We start from the raw sequence: 22,000 nt of genomic DNA on the forward strand, positions 1-22,000 counted from the left end.
TAGGATTCTCTATGTATAATATCATGTCATTTGCAAACAGTGACAGTTTTACTTCTCCTTTTCCAATTTGTATTCCTTTTATTTCTTTTTCTTCTCTGATTGCCGTGGCTAGGACTTCCAGAACTATGTTGAATAATAGTGGTGAGAGTGGACATCCTTGTCTCGTTCCTGATCTTAGAGGAAATGCTTTCAGTTTTTCACCATTGAGAATGATGTTTGCTGTGGGTTTGTCATATATGGCCTTTATTATGTTGAGGTAGGTTCCCTCTATGCCCACTTTCTGGAGAGTTTTTATCAGAAATGGGTGTTGAATTTTGTCAAAAGCTTTTTCTGCATCTATTGAGATGATCATATGGTTTTTCTCCTTCAATTTGTTAATATGATGTATCACGTTGATTGATTTGCGTATATTGAAGAATCCTTGCATCCCTGGGATAAATCCCACTTGATTGTGGTGTATGATCCTTTTAATGTGTTGTTGGATTCTGTTTGCTACTATTTTGTTGAGGATTTTTGCATCTATATTCATCAGTGATATTGGTCTGTAATTTTCTTTCTTTGTAGTGTCTTTGTCTGGTTTTGGTATCAGGGTGATGGTGGCCTCATAGAATGAGTTTGGGAGTGTTCCTTCCTCTGCAATTTTTTGGAAGAGTTTGAGAAGGATAGGTGTTAGCTCTTCTCTAAATGTTTCATAGAATTCACCTGTGAAGCCATCTGGTCCTGGACTTTTGTTTGTTGGAAGATTTTTCATCACAGTTTCAATTTCATTGCTTGTGATTGGTCTGTTCATATTTTCTGTTTCTTCCTGGTTTAGTCTTGGAAGGTTATACCTTTCTAAGAATTTGTCCATTTCTTCCAGGTTGTCCATTTTATTGGCATAAAGTTGCTTGTAGTAGTCTCTTAGGATGCTTTGTATTTCTGCAGTGTCTGTTGTAACTTCTCCTTTTTCATTTCTGATTTTATTGATTTGAGTCCTCTCCCTCTTTTTCTTGATGAGTCTGGCTAATGGCTTATCAATTTTGTTTATCTGCTCAAAGAACCAGCTTTTAGTTTTATTGATCTTTGCTATTGTTTTGTTTCTATTTCATTTATTTCTGCTCTGATCTTTACGATTTCTTTCCTTCTGCTAACTTTGGGTTTTGTTTGTTCTTCTTTCTCTAGTTTCTTTAGGTGTAAGGTTAGATTGTTTACTTGAGATTTTTCTTGTTTCTTTAGGTAGGCTTGTATAGCTATAAACTTCCCTCTTAGAACTGCTTTTCCTGCATCCCATAGGTTTTGGGTCGTCGTGTTTTCATTGTCATTTGTGTCTAGGTATTTTTTGATTTCCTCTTTGATTTTTTCAGTGATGTCTTGGTTATTTAGTAACGTATTGTTTAGCCTCTATGTGTTTGTCTTTTTTACGTTTTTTTCCCTGTAATTCATTTCTAATCTCATAGCATTGTGGTCAGAAAAGATGCTTGATATGATTTCAATTTTCTTAAATTTACTGAGGCTTGATTTGTGACCCAAGATGTGATCTGTCCTGGAGAATGTTCCGTGCGCACTTGAGAAGAAAGTGTAATCTGCTGTTTTTGGATGGAATGTCCTATTAATATCAATTAAATCTATCTGGTCTATTGTGTCATTTAAAGCTTCTGTTTCCTTATTTATTTTCATTTTGGATGATCTGTCCATTGGTGTAAGTGAGGTGTTAAAGTCCCCCACTATTATTGTGTTACTGTCAATTTCCTCTTTTATGGCTGTTAGCAGTTGCCTTATGTATTGAGGTGCTCCTATGTTGGGTGCATATATATTTATAATTGTTATATCTTCTTCTTGGATTGATCCCTTGATCATTATGTAGTGTCCTTCTTTGTCTCTTGTAACATTCTTTACTTTAAAGTCTATTTTATCTGATATAAGTATTGCTGCTCCAGCTTTCTTTTGATTTCCATTTGCATGGAATATCTTTTTCCATCCCCTCACTTTCAGTCTGTATGTGTCCCTAGGTCTAAAGTGGGTCTCTTGTAGACAGCATATATATGGGTCTTGTTTTTGTATCCATTCAGCAAGCCTGTGTGTTTTGGTTGGAGCATTTAATCCATTCACGTTTAAGGTAATTATCGATATGTATGTTCCTATGACCATTTTCTTAATTGTTTTGGGTTTGTTTTTGTAGGTCCTTTTCTTCTCTTGTGTTTCCCACTTAGAGAAGTTCCTTTAGCATTTGTTGTAGAGCTGGTTTGGTGGTGCTGAACTCTCTTAGCTTTTGCTTGTCTGTAAAGCTTTTGATTTCTCCATCAAATCTAAATGAGATCCTTGCCGGGTAGAGTAATCTTGGTTGTAGGTTCTTCCCTTTCATCACTTTAAGTATATCATGCCACTCCCTTCTGGCTTGCAGAGTTTCTGCTGAGAAATCAGCTGTTAACCTTATGGGAGTTCCCTTGTATGTTATTTGTCGTTTTTCCCTTGCTGCTTTCAATATTTTTTCTTTGTCTTTAATTTTTGCCACTTTGATTACTATGTGTCTCGGCGTGTTTCTCCTTGGGTTTATCCTGTATGGGACTCTCTGCGCTTCCTGGACTTGGGTGGCTATTTCCTTTCCCATGTTAGGGAAGTTTTCGACTATAATCTCTTCAAATATTTTCTCTGGCCCTTTCTCTCTCTCTTCTCCTTCTGGGACCCCTATAATGCGAATGTTGTTGTGTTTAATGTTGTCCCAGAGGTCTCTTAGGCTGTCTTCATTTCTTCTCATTCTTTTTTCTTTAGTCTGTTCCGCAGCAGTGAATTCCACCATTCTGTCTTCCAGGTCACTTATCCGTTCTTCTGCCTTAGTTATTCTGCTATTGATTCCTTCTAGTGTAGTTTTCATTTCAGTTATTGTATTGGTCATCTGTGTTTGTTTGTTCTTTAATTCTTCTAGGTCTTTGTTAATTATTTCTTGCATCTTCTCAATCTTTGCCTCCATTCTTATTCCGAGGTCCTGGATCATCTTCACTATCATTATTCTGAATTCTTTTTCTGGAAGATTGCCTATCTCCACTTCATTTAGTTGTTTTTCTGGGGTTTTTTCTTGTTCCTTCATCTGATATATAGCCCTCTGCCTTTTCATCTTGTCTATCTTTCTGTAACTGTGGGTTTTGGTCCACAGGCTGCAGGATTGTAGTTTTTCTTGCTTCTGCTATCTGTCCTCTGGTGGTTGAGGCTATCTAAGAGGCTTGATGGGAGGCTCTGGTGGTGGGTAGAGCTGACTGTTGCTGTGGCGGACCTGGATGCTGTTTTATCTCTTAGACTTTATGCCTCAGGAATTAGGGTTGAGCCAATCAAGAATATGCTTCAGACAAAACTCACCTTGGTAGAAAAGGAGAAAAGAAGAACTTTATCTTTGTTTTGTCTACAATGGTTTAAAAGCTGCTGAAGGACCTAGAAGGGAACCAGAGAACATCAGTGAACCAGTTTCAACAAAAAGTATACTTTATACATATAAACATCACTTAAGAATTGCTTAAAAATTACTTTTATACAATATAACCTCAGTTATCTTTTATAATTCCCTTCATTTTTTCGAAGTTAGAGAAATAAAGTATTAGATATTACCTGAAATTCATCATCATATTGTTAATAATGAGGTAAAGTTCTCAAAGACTTTTCTTTCATCTCATCTGGTTTTAATAAAAAGGAAGCATTTTAGATTATGGGATGCATTTAAATGGATTAATTTAATTTCCAAATTACACTTTATTTATACCTACAATATGTTCAGAAACTAAATTACAGAGCAGCATTCCTTTTAGGAAGTATTTAAGTTTTCTCTAGATAGATATAATAAAATGTGTTTAATTTCACCTAGGTTCTAAAAGTTCTGATATTTATTTTCTCAGAATAATCAGTCAGATATACACCTCTTCTCATTTTCTCCCGTTTCTCTATTTACAGTAAGCCCTGAATTCCAGATTTGATTTTGACCTCAAAATGCCAATAATTTGCCCCCATATGCAGCGCTTTTAGGGAGGAAACAGATAATCCAAAGCCTGTGTATGACAGTAGTACTGTTATTTTTAAAAAGGCATTTCCGCTCTCGCAATGACAGCTCCAGAACACTGTGGAAAAGCAAACCACAAAGGAAAGAAAAGGAATTTTCTGTACTAAGTATAAGGTTTTTTGAACTATACAATAAACAACTAATTATATTTATTAAATGATAAACATTTAAACTTTTAAATAAAAAAATTTATACTCAATATAAAACTCTTAATAGTTGAGCAAGAAAAGACATTGTGCTAACTCTGACCTCTATGCAACAATCTCTCAAAAAAAAAAAGCTGTGGAGTTAAAAAAAAAAAAAAAAAGCTACTCGGACAACCAAGCAAATGGTAAATAAAAATGTCACAGATCAGGTAAACATTATTTTGATACTTGGAGAACATATAAAGTAAATTTTATTTGTATTAGCTTTATTTTTTAATAAAATAACTGAATAAAGCATGTGCATTTGAATTTCACATAATTCATTAACTTTTTAAAATTAATATATTTTATATTTTAGAGCAATTTTAGATTTACAGAAGAACTGAGTATACAGAGAACTCCCACAGACTCCCTCCCTCCCCCCACTTAGGCCTCTTCCTTGAACAGTTTCCCTTATTATTAACATATTGCATTAGGGTGATATATTTGGCTGATGAATAAATTATTATTAATTAAAGTTCATAGTTTACATTAGGGTTCACTTGTGTTGTACAGTTCTATGGGTCCTGACAAATATATAATGACATGCATCCATGATTACATTATTATACAGAATAGTTTCACTGTCTTAAAAATTCCCTATTCTCTATCTATTCTTCCCTCCCTGCAAACCCCTTGCAACCACTGATTTTTTTGTTTCTCTACAGTTTTGCCTTTTCCAGAATGTCATATAGTTGGAATCATACAGTATGTATGACTGGCTCTTTCACTTAGCAATATGTATTCAATGTGCCTCTGTGTCTTTTTGTCGCTTGATATCCTGTTTCTTTCTATTGTTGAATAATTTTCCATTGTCTGGAGGTACCACAGTTTGTTTAGCCATTCACCTATTGAAGGACATCTTGGTTGCTTCCAAGTTTGGGCAATTACAAATGAAGTTGCCATAACCATCTGTGTACAGGCTCTTATGCAGACATAAGTTTTAAACTAATATGGGTAAATACCAAGGAGCACGATTAGTGGATCCTGTGGTAAGAATATGTTTAGCTTTGTAAGAAACTGCCAAACTGTCTTCCAAAGTGGCTGTACCACTCTGCATTCTCACCAGCAATAAGAGTTCCTATTGCGTGTTGTCAGTGTTTTGAGTTTAGCCATAGGTGTCTAGTGATATCTCGTTTTAATTAGCAATTCCCTAATGACATATGATGTTGAGAATTTTTTCATATGCTTATTTGCCATCTGTATATCTTCTCTGGTGAAATATCTGTTCAGATCTTTTGTGTATTTTAAATTGGATTGTTTATTTTCTTATTGTTGAGTTTTAAGAGTTCCTTGTATATTTTAGATACCAGTCCCCTTATTGTTTTGCAAATACATTCTTACCAGTCTGTGGCTTCTCTTATCATTCTCTTACAGACATTAACATTTTAAGACAAGGATATCATGCACAGAAATCCACTCTGATTGTTTGAGGGTATCATACCTATTACAATTTCAGGTATTCTTGAACATTTTATAGTAAAAACAAAAAAAAGTAATATGGAAAGTGAATGTTTTTGGACTGAAGGTCTTTATTAGGCTAGTTAAAAAACAAAAAAAACAAAAAAAAACCTTACTAGTTAAATGAATAACTGTAAGCTAAGATTCCTTACTAAAAATTTCAGAAATAACAGTGTGGTCACTATAGTTGGAGTCTTAATAATACAGACCCAATGTTTTGTCACTCAGTTGTCCTCCACAGAACAAGACAATCCACCTGTAAAGGAATCCTAAATTTGAGGATGTTCACAGTTAATGAATCTTAGATCTAATTTTTCTCAAATCAGTCAGGCCTAGAGATGAACATGACCCTTGTATGATTCCAACAGCACTAAATTGGGTTTCCTAGTCTTTTTTCCACCCTCCACAATAAGACTCTGTGGTATTTCCCAAGGGAATTAAAGGGAAAATGAGGATTCTCATCAGGGGAATGAGTGCAACTTTGTGCCCATCCCCTTGAATAGTAGTTGAGGTCAAAAAAGACCTTGGCACTTAAGAGAAAGAGCTGGAGTTCATGAGTATAGCTTTGAGGCTATGATGGGTACAGTAGGTATTATGTCCAAAAATAAACTGCAGCTGCAGGCTAACCTATAATAAAAGAAGCAGATCTAGGATCTTTTATCACCTGAATTCAAGAAGTATATGCAATTCGGAGTTCTTAACCCCACAGGCAATAATTCCATTATAAGCCTGTAAGTTTTGTATTACTAGATCACGAGAGGATGTTGCTAATCAAATGATGAAACACAGTCTTGAAAACATATCCCTAGCTTACTACCATCAGTCTCTCTTTTATTGGTGTTCTCCCACAAAACAAGTAAAGTACAGGCTTCCTTCTCATATAAATACACATACCCAGCCTCTGGCAATAATTCCTTTCTAAAAATCATAATAAAAATAAATGTAATAATTATCTTAATCAAACACTATTATTCCTAAATAAGTAACTCTAACAGTATGTTTTAAATCATATAGTTAATGGATACATAAGAATATAAAGTGCAGAGTAATAAAATTCCATTTAATTTCAGGAGTGGTAAATTTTTAGTGAAGAATCACAATGAATAAAATTTAAATAAATAGCCATGAATAATGAAGTTTTCAGAGAAGGCCATGATTTCTGGAAATATTCTATTGGCTTAAATTATAGGATTATAAGTGCTCAGTTCTAAACTAACTGGGCTTTTTACATTTCTCAATTTAAAAATAATTAAATAAAAGTCAATATGGATGACAAAAATATTACTGTTAGGAAATATTGTTAGATTTGAATTATTTGTTGTGATAATAAATCATAGGACGTTCTCTCTAATACAAACTTATTTATTTTAAAAATACACAATTTTTATGAAGTGAGTATAGAGGGAACATACCTCAACATAATAAAGGTTATATATGATAAGCCCACAGCTAGTATCATACTTAATGATGAAAAACTGAAAGCTTTTCCTCAAAGATTAGGAACAAGACTACGATGTTCACTCTTGACACTTTTATTGTACTAGAAGTCCTAGCCAGAGCAATTATGCAAGAAAAAAAAAGGCATCCAAATCAGAAAGAAAAAGTAAAACTGTCACTATTTGCAGATGATATGAGATTATAAACAGAAAACCTTAAAGACTCCACCAAAAAAAGTTAGAATACATAAATTCAGTAAAGCTGCAAGATACAAAATCAATATACAAAACTCACTTGCATTTTTGTAGATTAATAAAGAACTATCAGAAAGTGGAATTAAGAAAACAATCCCATTTACATTTACATCAAAAAGAGTAAAATAACTAGTAATGAAGTTAACCAAGGAGGAGAAAGATCTGTACACTGAAAACTGTAAGACACTGATGAAAGAAACTGAAGAAGACACAAATTAATGGAAAGATATTCCATGCTCATGGATTGGAAGAATTAATATTGTTAAAATGTTCATACTACCCAAAGCAATCTATAGATTCAGTGCAATCCTTATCAAAATTCCAATGACAATTTTCACAGAAGTAGAAAAAAAAATCCTAAAATTCGTATGAAACCACAAAAAACTCCAAAAATCCAAAGCAATCCTGAGAAAGATGAACAAAGGTGGAAGCACCACACTTCCTGATTTCAAACTATATCACAAAGCCAAAATAATCAAAACAGTATGATATTGGCATAAAACAGACACATAGATCAATGGAACAAAATAGAGAGCCCAGAAATAAACCGTGCATATATGGTCATTTAATTTACAACAAAGGAGCCAAGAATATACAATGGGGAAAGGCTCTCTTCAATAAATAGTGCTAGGAAAACTGGACAGCCACGTGCAAAAGAATGAAACTAATCTTGAAAAGATATCTGCACCCCCCAGATTCACTGTAGTATTATTTACAATAGACAAACTATGGAAACAATATAAATGTCCATTGACAGATGAATGGATAAAGAATATGTGATACATATATATGTGTGTGTGTGTGTGTGTGCGTGTATATATATATGCATATATACATATATATATATATATATATATAAAATACACAAGGAATATTATTCAGCCATGAAAAAGAAGGAAATCCTGCCACTGTGGCAACATGGTTAGACCTTGAGGGCACTGTGCTAAGTGAAATAAGTCAGAGAGAGAAAGACAATTACAGTATGATCTTACTTAGTGGAATCTAAAAAACAAAAAACCTCATAGGTACAGAGAACAGATTAGTGGTAGTCAGAAGCAGGGGGTGGGGAGTGGGTAAAATGGGTGAAGGTGGTCAAAAGGTACAAATTTCCAGTTATAAGACAAATAAGTTCTTGGGGATGTAACGTACAGTATGGTAACTATAGTTAACAATACCACATTGATACCTGAAAGTGGCTAATATTAAAAGTTCTCAGCCCAAGAAAAAAAATTGTAAATATGTATTGTGATGAATGTTAACTAAACTTAATGGGGCAGTCATTTCTCAATATATATATATATATATATCGAATCATTCTATTATACACTTAAAACTAATACAATGTCAGATGTCAATTACATCTCAGTAAAAAAAATACACAAGTTTTTAAGGTAATCTTCCTAGCTTTTATTTTGTTTCATTGAATTTAGACGTCCAAGCAAACTATTGTGTGCTTATGTACATTATGTTTTAAGAATATTTGCAGGATTTTAAGGGGAAAAAAACCTGACTATTTTAAATTACTTCCTTTTTATTTTTTATTTTTTGCCAAAAGAAATAATTTATTTTTTCTTAATTAAAACATAATAATTGGGAATTGTTCTGTAAAAATCTGAATCCATAAATAAAGTTTCTTGATAGTTATTAAAGGGTTAAACAAACAAATTCTATTGCAAGGTGGCTTGAAGCTGTCAGTATTTCACACAGCTGTCACAGGAAATTCCCAAAGGCCTGGACATGTTTGGAGAACCTAACCTTACTTTTCACACCCCTCCCTCAGTAATACACCACCAAGAGCAGCACCAACAGGTCAGTTTTCTGGTATACAGCAAATGTCCACTTGTCACAAATGAGATTTAGCAACCTTACAATCTAGGTCAGCAAGTAAAAACAAGAGCCGGAAAATTAGGTCTAGACATAGAAGGCCTGTCCACCTTGAACTCTTCAAGTAGTTCCTTTCTCAAATTTGGAACTACTGGCTATCCTCATCCTCTTATTTGGCATTAACATTTTTATTTCTGGTAGATTACTTCCTTAAACATTTGAAGACAAGATATTATATATGTGGTGACAGCATACATTTTTAACAGGGCATGAATCCAATATATCAATAAGGAAAGTTTGAAGTACACTTGATGTAACTACTACTAACTGAGAAATCTACCATACGCAGGGTTCGTAGTGAGCTGATACAATTATACCAGTTGTCTTTGGTCACTATCTCTTCTGAATGATTGGGCATCTGTTCTGATTAATTGGTGTCCCTGTCATACCATTTGATAAATATATTGTATATCATCCTTGTGTGTATGCAAACTGAAAGAAGAATACTTACCTTCATTTTTCCACTGTATTTCGGGTCAGAAAGTGTTTCAAAGGCTGCATCTTTGCTTTTCTGCACAAAATCTGGGAATCTGGAAAATACCTGATCACATATCTTCTTGATAAGTGTTTCCTTAAGGGGAAAAGGTAGAAGAAAAGAAATCTCAACACAATTTAAACCTGTATAAATTGAAATCATTTATGAAAAAAATCTATTTAGAAGGAATATATATTCCTTCCTAGGTTGAAGATTTGACCTTCTCTAATTCAGAAAACCTTAAAGTGATATGTTAATCATATATGGCTTTGATGAGTTCTGAGATAGTGATATGGCTATTAATTTTGCTGTTACTTTTTTTTAAGATTTCCAAAATAAGGAACTGAATACTTCTCAAAGACCAGTCTTTTAAAATTACATTTGAACAGCCTCAAGCCTATCACACAAAAAGAAAATATAAAATCATTATATAAAAAGGTTTTAAAAAAGATCTTTTTTATTTACATTGTGCTTTAGAATAAGACACAATTGAAATGACTAAAGTAAACGACTGCATGTATGCCTAAATTCTGAAATTACTGATTTTTGCCAGTTTGGGAGGCACTCCTAATATTTAATATACAGACTATTATAAATCCTCATTTTAATCCAGTAGATAAGATAAATGTAATTAGACACATTATTAGTGGAATTAGGACTGACTCATCAAATATCTTTAATTAGTAATTATATCAAAAGATGTTAGGAAAATAAATATATGAACATTATCAGAGGCATAAAAAAGTTATTTTAATTTAAGGTTAACTTTTCTCACTTTGATTAAAAATTTAAGTGCATATACTTCTTTTATACCTAAATTAAAAAACAAGCAAGTCAGTAACCTCTTAAATTTCATACAAAAATAACTTAAGGATATTTGGCTAAGAAATTTTATACCAAATATACAATACTTATTCCAAATAGCATCACAAAGAAATTTAAAAAGCCAACCCAAACCTGTTGTTTGGAGGTGCTAGCAGCCTGCAGTAATGCAACATGGTTAGCTACCTTCTGAAGGACTGCAAGGTAACTGAAATACAAGGTTTTCACTGTGTCGCCATGTGAATTGGTCTGTAACCAGAAAAGTACAGAAAATAAAAATAAGCAAGGGACTAACATGGCTATGTAACTACTTACATCACAAAATATGCCACTTACAATAATACTTATTATCCAGTTACTATTGGCACAATACGCTCTGAGAAAATAATGGTCAATTGATATACAAAATATCCATGAATCTCTAATGTGGAATCGTAGTTTTGGTGAACCATACACAATGATGTTTTTAATAAAAGAGGGGAGAAAGTCCTCATTCCAGGAAGGATACACAGTGATAGAAATGCTGCCATAAGAGGTTCCTGGTCATAAAACTCTACAGTGTGGTGATGGTGTTACACAGAAGCCTTTACTCTCTCCCCTCACCCATTCCAGTTTTCTAGGAAACTGTGCTATTACAAAAATGTGAAGTGGTTAAAGCCAGCAAAATAAATGACATATGCAATAAATATCAATCTAGATAAATATTTACTTACGGTCCCTCTATGTATGTGGATATGAGTTGATAATAAAGTGGCAAGGTGAAAAAAGGGCAGGAAATACATAGGTTTTTTAAAAAAGCATAAATGAATATTTGCTTCTAAATAAAAATAAAATACTTCACTGTACTGATACACAGTTTCTTTTAAATTAACATTCAATCTCACATCAGAATAATATTTTAAGCCTGCTATCAAAGAGGAAGTATTATCCATTGATGAGAAATTTACTGGAAATGAAATGAAATTTCAAGATTAAAGCAGGATACTTCCCAATAATAGTTGAAAGGGAAGATATAAAATTGGAGCTACTTTTAAAAACTAGTTTTTTGAAAAGATACTTGAATATTGTATTTTGCTGTGATCACTACTTGATATTGTAAAATCTTTTGGAAAATTATTCCCTTTTCGTAACTTACAGCTTCTAAAGATAAAGAACCATGTGAGGAAAAGTTATTTTATCTGCTACTTACTCTGATACTATTAGAATAGAGTCCTGTGTAATCAAAAGCAAGATAGTAAAGATATCATATGGAAATGCTTGCCTTATAACAACAATTTCTCCTTTTTCGGCCACTGCTGCAGGTACAAGGCTCAGAAGACTGAAGTATCAAAGACACATCTTCTGTTTCTAATACTGTTTGATAGACGGCTTTCTGAAAATCTGTCAGAGAACAATATACCATCTGCCAAGATAAAATACAAGGTAACTATTAGTATCTTTTTTATAGCAATAATAATCACAATGCACATCAGGTTTCGTAGACTGTAATAGTGAAAATCGCTCATAAATTTATATTTTTTCTGGATACATCATTATACAGAGGAGAATACAAAAAAATTTCTCCTAATTCTCCCATATTCTATGCTATAACCCTACCCTAAAGTATACAAATTATAACTTACTTTCCAAATAAATCTCATAGTTTGTTCTTTAATTTAAAAAAATCAAAATATGAAAACTATGTAATTTCCTTATAAATTTGTCAACATATTATTGTGGGTCTTTTCAGGGTTCCATATTATTAGCCCATCATGCAAATAAGTGATTAAAGTTTAGGTCAAATAGAAAAACTAGAAAAGGAAAAAGGGAAGATTTTTAGAACAATGGTATGGATAATACTTACTGAATTACTTGAAAATTTAGAAAAAAATGAAAAACTTCCTATTACTGAAAACAGGATAAAGTATTTGTATTTGATATCTTGCTATAAATTCCCAAGATTAGTAAAGATAAGAATTAAGTAAATACACATAAAAGCAAAACTTGTAGAAGTTGCTACTTTGTGCCCAAATTCAAGAAAAGAAAAAAATATAAGAAAACAATGCCACAAAATTATAGTGGATACAGTTTGCCTTATATTTCTGGTAGTACTGGAAATTGGTAAAATTCTTCTACATATAGCTGTATGTAACCAGGGTCATAAAACTAAATATATCCATATCAGGACTTTGAGGAATGTGAATAGGGGAAAAGCCACCTATTCTAAAATACTTATATGTGTGTATCACTACAATAGCATATTACTGCAAACAAAAGACACATTGTGCATATGAGAATATTGAAGATGGGGTCAATGATTAAGGTACAGAGGGAAATCCTGAGTTATTTTCCTCCAGGTTTATTAAGATATATTTGACATACAACATTGTATAAGTTTACAGTGTACAACATTATGATTTGATATGTGTATTTATTGCAAAATGATTACCAGAGCAATAAGGTTAGTTAACACATTCATCACTTCACATAATTACTTTTTGTATGTGTGGTGAGAACATTTAAGATCTATTCTCTTATCAACTTTCAAGTATACACAGTATTGCTAACTACAGTCACTATGCTGTACATCAGATCCCCAGAACTATTCATCTTATAACTGGAACTTTGTACCTTTTGACCAGCATTTCCTCATTTCCCCTAAACCTTAGCCTCTGGAAAACACCATTCTACTCTCTGTTCCTGTAAGTGTAGCTTTTTTTCTTTTTTAAACTCCACATGTAAGTGAGATCATACAGTATTTGTCTTTCTCTGTCTGATTTATTTCAGTTAGCATAATGCCCTCCATGTTGTCACAAATGACAGATTTCCTTCTTTTTTATGGCTGAATAATATTCCATTCTATGTACATACACATTTTCTTTATTCATTCATCTGTCAACAGACAGTAAGGTTGTTTCCACATCTTAGCTGTTGTGAATAATGCCGCAATAAACATAGGAGTTCAGGTATCTCTTCAAGAGTAATTTTATTTCTTTCAGGTACACGATCATCCCTCAATATCTGCGGGGGATCGGTTCCAGGACCCACCTCCCGTATGTTTACCAAAATCTGTGTATGCTCAAAACCCTTATATAAAATAGTGTAGTATAGTTGGTCCTCTGTATCCGCAGATGTGGAACCTGCAGGTGCAGAGGGCCGACTGTATACCTGGAAGTGGGATTGCTGGTAATTCTATTTTTAATTTTTTGATGAATCTCCATACCGTTTTCCGTAGTGGCTATACCAATTTATATTCCCACAAACAGTGCACTGGGGTTCCCTTTTCTTCACATCATCACAGCACTTGTTACCTCTTGCCTTTTTGATAACAGTCATTCTGACAGGTGTGCACTGATATCTAATTGTGGTTTTGATTTGCATTTCCCTGATGATTAGTGATATAGAGCATCTTTTCATGGGTCTGTTGGCCATCTGTATGTCTTCTTTGGAAAAAAGTCTGTTTATTAGGTCCTCTGCCCATTTTTTAATTGGATTGTTTGGTTTTTTGCTATTGAGTTGTATGAGATTTCATATATTTTAAATGAGTCCCTTATCAAATATATGGTTTGCAAATATTTTGTCCCATTCAATAGGCTGCTTCTTCATTCTGTTGATTGTTTCTTTTGCTGTACAGAAGCTTTTTAGTTTGATGTAATCTCACTTGTTAATTTTTGTTTTTGTTGCTGTGCTTTTGATGTCATACCCAAAAAATCATTACCAAGGACTTCCCTGGTGGCACAGTGGTTAAGAATCCGCCTGCCAATGCAGGGGACACAGGTTCAAGCCCTGGTCCAGGAAGATCCCACATGTCGTGGAGCAACTAAGCACGTGCACCACAACTACCGAGCCTGCGCTCCAGAACCTGCGAGCCATGAAAGCCCGTGCACAGCAACGAAAACCCAACGCAGCCAAAAATTAATTAATTTAAGAAAATCATTGCCAAGACCAATGTCAAGGAGGTTTTTCTCTGTTTTCTTCTACGAATTTTATAGTTTCAGGTCTTACATTTAAATCTTTAATTCATTTCGAGTTAATTATTATGAGTGGTGTAAGACAGGAGTCCAATTTCATTCTTTTGCATGTGAATACCCAATTTTCCTGGCACCATTTATCAAAAAGACTGTCTTTTTTTCTCCATTGAGTACTGGCTCCCTTCTAAAATATTGGTGGACTGTTTACACATGGGTTTATTTCTGGGTTCTGTATTCTATTCCACTGGTCTATGTATCTGTTTTTATGCCAGCATCATACTGTTTTGATTACTGTAGCTTTGTAATATAGTTTAAAATCAGGAAATGTGATGCCTCCAGCTTTGTTCTTCTTTCTTAGGATTTCTTTGGCTATTTCGGGTCTTTTGTGGTTTCATACAAATTTTAGGATTTTTTTTTCTATTTCTGTGAAAGATGTCATTGGAATTTTGATAGGGAGTGTACTGAATCTGTAGATTGCTTTGGGTGGTGTGGACATTTTAATATTAATTCTTCAAACCTAAGAATATGGAAAATCTTTCAATTTATTTCTGTCTTCTTCAGTTTCTTTTATCAATGTCTCATAGTTTTCAGCATATGTGTGTTTCACCTCTTTGGTTAAATATATTCCAAAGTATTTTATTGTTGAGTTGCTCCTAAAACATGTAGTAATGTTTACTGAACACTTCTTACATGTCACACATTTCAGAGCAACCATGTGAGGCAAGCACCATTGTTATCATTCCCACTTAAAAGATAAGGAAATCAAGTTTTGAGAGATTTAACAAATTGCCCAAGGTGATAAAACTAATAAGTAGGGGAGCCAGGATTCAAGTCCATGGTATTTGATTTCAGAGACCAAGTTCTAAACCTCTATGCACAACTCTTTCTTCATATACTTAAAATTTATTGTTCCTACTAGATAGATAACTAAAATTACACAAAACATTTAAAAAGTGGGGTTCAAAAAATAAACAAATGGGACCTAATGAAACTTAAAAGCTTTTGCAGAGCAAAGGAAACCATAAAAAAGACGAAAAGACAACCCTCAGAATAGGAGAAAATACTTGCAAACGAAGCAACTGACAAAGGATTAATCTCCAAAATATACAAGCAGTTCATGCAGCTCAATATCAAAAAAAACAAGCAACCCAATCCAAAAATGGGCAGAAGACCTAAATAGACATTTCTCCAAGGAAGATATACAGATTGCCAAAAAAACACATGAAAAGACGTTCAACATTACTAATCACTAGAGAAATGCAAATCAAAACTACAATGAGGTATCACCTCACACCAATCAGAATGGCCATCATCAAAAAATCTACAAACAATAAATGCTGGAGAGGGTGTGGAGAAAAGGGAACCCTCTTGCACTGTTGGTGGGAATGTAAATTGATACAGCCACTATGGAGAACAGTATGGAGGTTCCTTAAAAAACTAAAAATAGAACTACTGTATGACCCAGCAATCCCACTACCAGGCATATACCCTGAGAAAACCATAATTCAAAAACAGTCATATACCACAGTGTTCACTGCAGCACTATTTACAATAGCCAGGACATGGAAGCAACCTAGACGTCCATTGACAGATGAATGGATTAAGAAGATGTAGTACATATATACAACGGAATATTACTCAGCCATAAAAAGAAATGAAATTGAGTTATTTGTAGTGAGGTGGATGGACCTAGAGTCTGTCATACAGAGTGAAGTCAGAAAGAGAAAAACAAATACCGTATGCTAATACATATATATGGAATCTAAAAAAAAAAAATGTTTCTGATGATCCTAGGGGCAGGACAGGAATAAAGACACAGACGTAGAGAAGGGACTTGAGGACCCGAGGAGGGGGAAGGGTAAGCTGGGACGAAGTGAGAGAGTAACATTGACATATATACACTAGCAAATATAAAATATATAGCTAGTGGGAAGCAGCTGCATAGCACAGGGAGATCAGCTTGGTGCTTTGCGACCACCTAGAGGGGTGGGATAGGAGGGTGGGAGGGAGATGCAAGAGGGAGGGGATATGGGGATATACGTATGTATATAGCTAATTCACTTTGTTATACAGCAGAAACTAACACAACATTGTAAAGCAATTATACTTCAAAATAATGTTAAAAAAAAAAGTGGGGTTCATGAAGTATTCCAACTGAATGATAATATATGCTTTAGATCAAAAAGTCAAATGTTGTATCAGTTTCCCCAACTTGCATATCAAGATCATATTTTCCTTTCAAATCTATTTTTTAAAGTAATAATCAACAGGATATCCTAAGATTAGGGTATTTGATAGGACTGCCCCTATTGAGGACAATATTAATTAGATTTAATTCACAGTAATTTTTAGAAACTTTATTCCATTGCCTGAGCTAGAAGAACCACACAATTAAAAACTATAAAAGACCACTATATTTTAAAAAAATTCTCTTAAGGTTAATGCCTCAAATTTTCTTATACAATTAACAGAATTTAATTGTAATTTTCCTACAAATTCTTAAAATTAGGTTAGTTGTGTAACTGTACATTGCATTCTACAAGAAATGTACCTATATAAAAAAAGCTTTTAACAACTTTGGCCTGTAGTTAGAATTAAATTGCCAAAGAATATACTGGGTTGTAGATGGTACACAGTTAGGAAGGACAAAATATGAACAGAAAACACATTAGGGAAAGAAGTTCTTCTTCTTTCATTGAGGAAGAATTATATTAAAAGCCTTCTTGTTCTAAAATAAGAGAAATGAGTTTAATGTATATTAACAGTAAACCTGTTGGATAAAATGTTAGTAAAGTCAGTGAGGAAGATGATTGGGCTCAATTAATATCTTATGAAATTCTGCACATAACTTTTTTTCACACTGAGTAAAAGGCAAAATACTATATTCATAAAATACCACAGGAGGTAGGTTTCCTCTTCAAAAGGAATATTCTTAGAAAAAATAAAACACGACAAGAAATTCATAATATACACAAAAGCTGTTCTCACCCGGTCTTCCTTCTTAGGCAACTGATCCTTGATTAGAGTCTTGGTACGCCTGAGAAACCATCCAGACATCTTTTTTGCAAGCCTTTGCATGGCCTTTCGGCCAGTAGCTAGTTCTCTTTTTGTTGCTGTGTGTCTCTGACCGTGTTCTACTTGGTCAGAAAACCGCTTCTTGAAATGGATCCTGCTACCTAAAAGTCCTGGCACAGCCCTTTATAAAGGCAATAAGAAAAAATGTTAAGGCTTTATTAAACTATCTAAATAGGAAATCACTGACATCTTTTTGCTTTTAAGAAATATACTAAGTCACTTGTTTATTAATGATAACAATAACAAAAGGTAAGAAAGCAGAATGTTCTTTATGACAATTTTAGTGAACAACTATAAGAAGATGATGGAATTGGTAAATTAGTTCAGATATTTACTTCAGGGACCAAGAATAATAAAGATAGGCTTTCATGGGACACTCTACTCTGTATACTATGTTTGAGATCAAACACTTCTGTAAACAGACAATTGTTTTTCAGAAACAAATAATTAGGAAACAAGGTAACATTAAGTTAAGGAAGTATTAAATAATTTTCCAAAAAATAAAAAGTGTTTTTACTCACCAGTCCATAACACACCACAATTCTTTCATGTTGTTCTGAAGAATGGTTCCAGTGAGGCCAATTCGGACATTACATTTTAAAGCTTTCATAATTTCTGTTACTCTAGCCTTTGGATTCTTGATTCTATGAGCTTCATCTACAATGACAGCTGACCATTCCAAACTATAAAGTGAGGAAAAAGGGAGGAAAGGTTGAAAAAACTTCCCTTTCTTAGTCTATATACTTTTTAGAGTGCAGCTTTCTCTACCAAAGTTTTGAAGTTTTTTTCCTCTTTACTCTTTGTTGATACCACAGAATTCTCACCTCCTTATTTAAATGATCACATCTTTGGACAACCCATGAAAATTAAATGTGTAGGAAGATAAATAGAAATAGAGATTCTGTTTAGTAACAATGAAATGAAATAACTCATTTAAACATGACTAAAATGACAAAAAAGGAATCTTCTAAAAGTAATAAAGCAGAGAAATAAATATAAAAGAAGCAAAACTTACCATGTTAATTATGAATGAAAAAATATCAATATAAACTCATGATTTTTAAAAGTTGTACTACATAGCTCTGTCTGCTAAAAAGGTTTGGAATTGATTGTTACCCCAGTAGCAATGAACAACCATAGTGGTCAATCCACTAAAAGGAAGCAGATTCCCATGGTGAAACAGTTGATTTCAGGTGTGCAGCAGGGGAAATACTGGAGAGTGAGAAAGCACAGACGTATTCAAAGACAAATGGGGGCATGTCCAAAGGACACAGGAGCCAGACTAATTAGAAAATTTAAGCATGACTATAGGATAGTATAAAACATTGAATAAATAAAAACCCAGGAGTTGTATGAAAAAATTTACTTTAGACCTTTACCTCACACCATATACAAAAACTAACTAAAAATAGATCACAGACTTAAATATAAAGCTAAAACTATAAAAGTTACAAAATGTAGGAAGAAATCTTGTGACTCAGTTAGGGAAGAATTTCTTAGATATGACACCAAAAGCATGGTCAATAAAAAAATTTTGATAAGTTGGACCTCATCAAAGTTAAAAACTTTTGCTCTTCCAAACACACAATTAAGAAAATGAAAAGACATGCTACAGACTGGGAGATAATATTGGCAAATCATAACCTGATAAAGAACTTGTATACAGAATTATATAAAGAACTATTACAACACAGTTGAAGTTAAAACAATCCAATTAAAAAGATGGGTAGAAGATTTTAATAGACATTTCACCAAAGAAGATATACAAAGGGAAAATAAGCACATAAAAATGTCATCATTAGAAAAATGCAAGAAAAACCCAAGAGATACCACCGAAAACCTATTTGACTGTCAATCAAAAAAAGACTGACAATATTAAGCACTGGCAAGGGAAACTGGAAATCTCATACACTGCTTTTGGGAAAGTACAGCTATTTTTCTAAAACAGTTGGCTGTTTCTTAAAAAGTTCAATTTCCTCATACCACCCAGCAATTCCATTCCTAAGTATCTATGCAAGAGAAATGAAAATTTACATTCACACAAAGGCTTGTACATAAATGTTCAGAGCAGCATTATAGGTAACAGCCCAAAAGTGGAAACAATCCAAACGTCCATTCACTGGACAAACAAAATGAGGTATGTATATATGTGTGTGTGTATATATATATATATATATATATATATATATACACACACACACAAAAAATAGTACTGTTCAGCAATAAAAAGGAATAAACCACTGAAACATCATACATGATGAACCCCAAAAAACATATTAAGTGAAAGAAGCCAGACACAAAAGACTACATATTGTATGAAATTTATATGAAATTTCCAGAAAAGGCAAATCTATAGAGACAGAAAGCAGATTAGTGGTTGCCTGGAACGAGATGGGACCAGAGATTGACTGAAAACAAAAAACTTTTTGAGGTGATGGAAATGTTCTTAAACTGGATTGTGGTGATAAATGCACAACTTTATAAATTTACTAAAAACCATTCTATGCTTAAAATGGGTACATTCTATGGCATGTCAATTGTACCTCAATAATCTATGAGTCCATAGTGATACTCAAAAAACAGGGGTTGGGGGGTGGGAGAGAAACTTTGCTATCATTGCAAATGACCATTGTACCAATTTGTTAGTCTGAAAATTGGAAATTAAAGCAAAAGAATCAAGCATCATTCACCTTGCTTTGCCAGTTGAAATTATAGTTAATTTCTAATTATAGGAGAATGCTGTTAATAAGTGTAGAAGAAATGATAAACTTAAGAAAATACTATTTTGCAAAACCCAATAAAATAACTGATTCAGGCAAGAATAACTTCTGTATGCTAATACCACTAAGTAAAAGGATTGAGGAACCAGGATATTCAAATGGTAGCAAAGCGTAACCCACAAAGTACTTCTAATTGTAAAGGGAGAAACATGTCTTTACAATGGAGAGACCTGATGATCACCTCCTTAGCCTATGGGACAAACTTCGCAACATTAATAGTAGAACAACTTGACATTAATATCTCCTGAAATAATGTAATATGAAGTCCACAGCATCATTTATGAAGTATTCTTGTCAAAAATGTCTGACCTGAAGCTAATTAAGTCTTTAGACCAAAATCAGCTTACAAAACTACATATGTTAGAGGAATACACAACTCCTTGAGAAAGCAATCAGACAAATCTAATGTGAGACATCCTAAAACACAACTGGCCTGGTCCCCTCAAAATGTCTTATAATAAAAAAATAAAGTTGAGGGAATGTTCTAGATTAGAAGAGACTAAATAGACTTAATAGTCAACACACACACATTAACTTATATCTTGCCAACATATATACACACACACACACAACTGGTGAATATAGGTGTTGAGTATATAGATGTTCATGTACTATTACTTCAGTTTTTCTAAAGGTTTGATCATTTTCTTAATATAAAGTTGAAAAAGGATAAGAGATCAAGAACAAAGGAAAAGAGGAGAAAACAATCACAAAATTTTCAAAGCAGGGAAGAAGATGAACAAGACAACTTATAAAAACAGAGGAAGGATTATCCCATGCCAGTAGTAAAGAAAGCCAAGAAACAATCTGATTCATATTATTGAGCTCTTTCTTAAATGGTAGCACCAGATGCTTCTGGAAATTGGAGTTAGGTAAATGTTCAACAGTCTGTTTAAGAAGTTGTTGGAGCTCCTATATACTATTCGTTATCCCACAAAATAGCCAGCCAGGACACTGTAAAGTAAGCAAAAGAAGGGCAAAATACAGCAAAATCCTCATTTTTCCTTAAGAGGAAATCAACAAGTGATGTTAAAAACTTAAAGGACGGGCTTCCCTGGTGGCGCAGTGGTTGAGAATCTGCCTGCCAATGCAGGGGACATGGGTTCGAGCCCTGGTCTGGGAGGATCCCACATGCCGCGGAGCAACTAGGCCCGTGAGCCACAATTACTGAGCCTGCACGTCTGGAGCCTGTGCTCCGCAACAAGAGAGGCCGCAATAGTGAGAGGCCCGCGCACCGCGACGAGGAGTGGCCCCCACTTGCCGCAACTAGAGAAGGCCCTCGCACAGAAACGAAGACCCAACAAAGCCATAAATAAATAAATAAATAAAATTTAAAAAAAAAACAAATAGAATCAAAAGTAACTTAAAAAAAAAAAACTTAAAGGACAATTTTTAAGTTGCAGCATGAACATGTTCTTTGAGATATGGAAGTAAAAACTAGGAAGATAAGTTAAAGAGTTGAAGGTGACTGTCTCTGAACAACAGCTAATGGGGGTGGCAGACAGGAGTGAACAGTGTTCATATTTGGCTCTTTAAATAATATGCATATATAACTTTGATAAAAATAAAAATGAAGTAAAACATAATAGTAATAACAAAGAGATATAGCTCACTCATAGAGTGTTTATCTACTCTATGGATTATCTATGATAAATG

At 33.7% G+C, this 22,000-nt stretch overlaps 1 protein-coding gene across 9 annotated transcripts in view; it reads right to left on the reverse strand.

Moving 5' to 3' along the window:
* The window catches only part of ERCC6L2 (ERCC excision repair 6 like 2), a gene marked incomplete at its 3' end in the record, with an annotated part of 192,154 nt that overhangs the window by 117,050 nt on the left and 53,104 nt on the right, over positions 1 to 22,000 (reverse strand). For 7 of the 9 annotated variants that reach the window (XM_082401105.1, XM_082401106.1, XM_082401108.1 and 4 more), the window contains 6 exons: positions 18,086 to 18,247; positions 17,478 to 17,685; positions 11,801 to 11,941; positions 10,675 to 10,788; positions 9,694 to 9,813; positions 3,331 to 3,402 (listed from right to left, as the gene is read on the reverse strand). In XM_082401105.1, coding sequence (XP_082257231.1) covers positions 3,331 to 3,402; positions 9,694 to 9,813; positions 10,675 to 10,788; positions 11,801 to 11,941; positions 17,478 to 17,685; positions 18,086 to 18,247 — 817 coding nt within the window. The remainder of the gene's footprint in view (positions 1 to 3,330; positions 3,403 to 9,693; positions 9,814 to 10,674; positions 10,789 to 11,800; positions 11,942 to 17,477; positions 17,686 to 18,085; positions 18,248 to 22,000) is intronic. The other 2 variants (XM_082401104.1, XM_082401103.1) reach the window with 2 other exon arrangements.

This window comes from Balaenoptera borealis, assembly GCF_965194805.1.
Source record: "Balaenoptera borealis genome assembly, chromosome: 8".
NCBI classification, from domain to species: domain Eukaryota; kingdom Metazoa; phylum Chordata; class Mammalia; order Artiodactyla; family Balaenopteridae; genus Balaenoptera; species Balaenoptera borealis.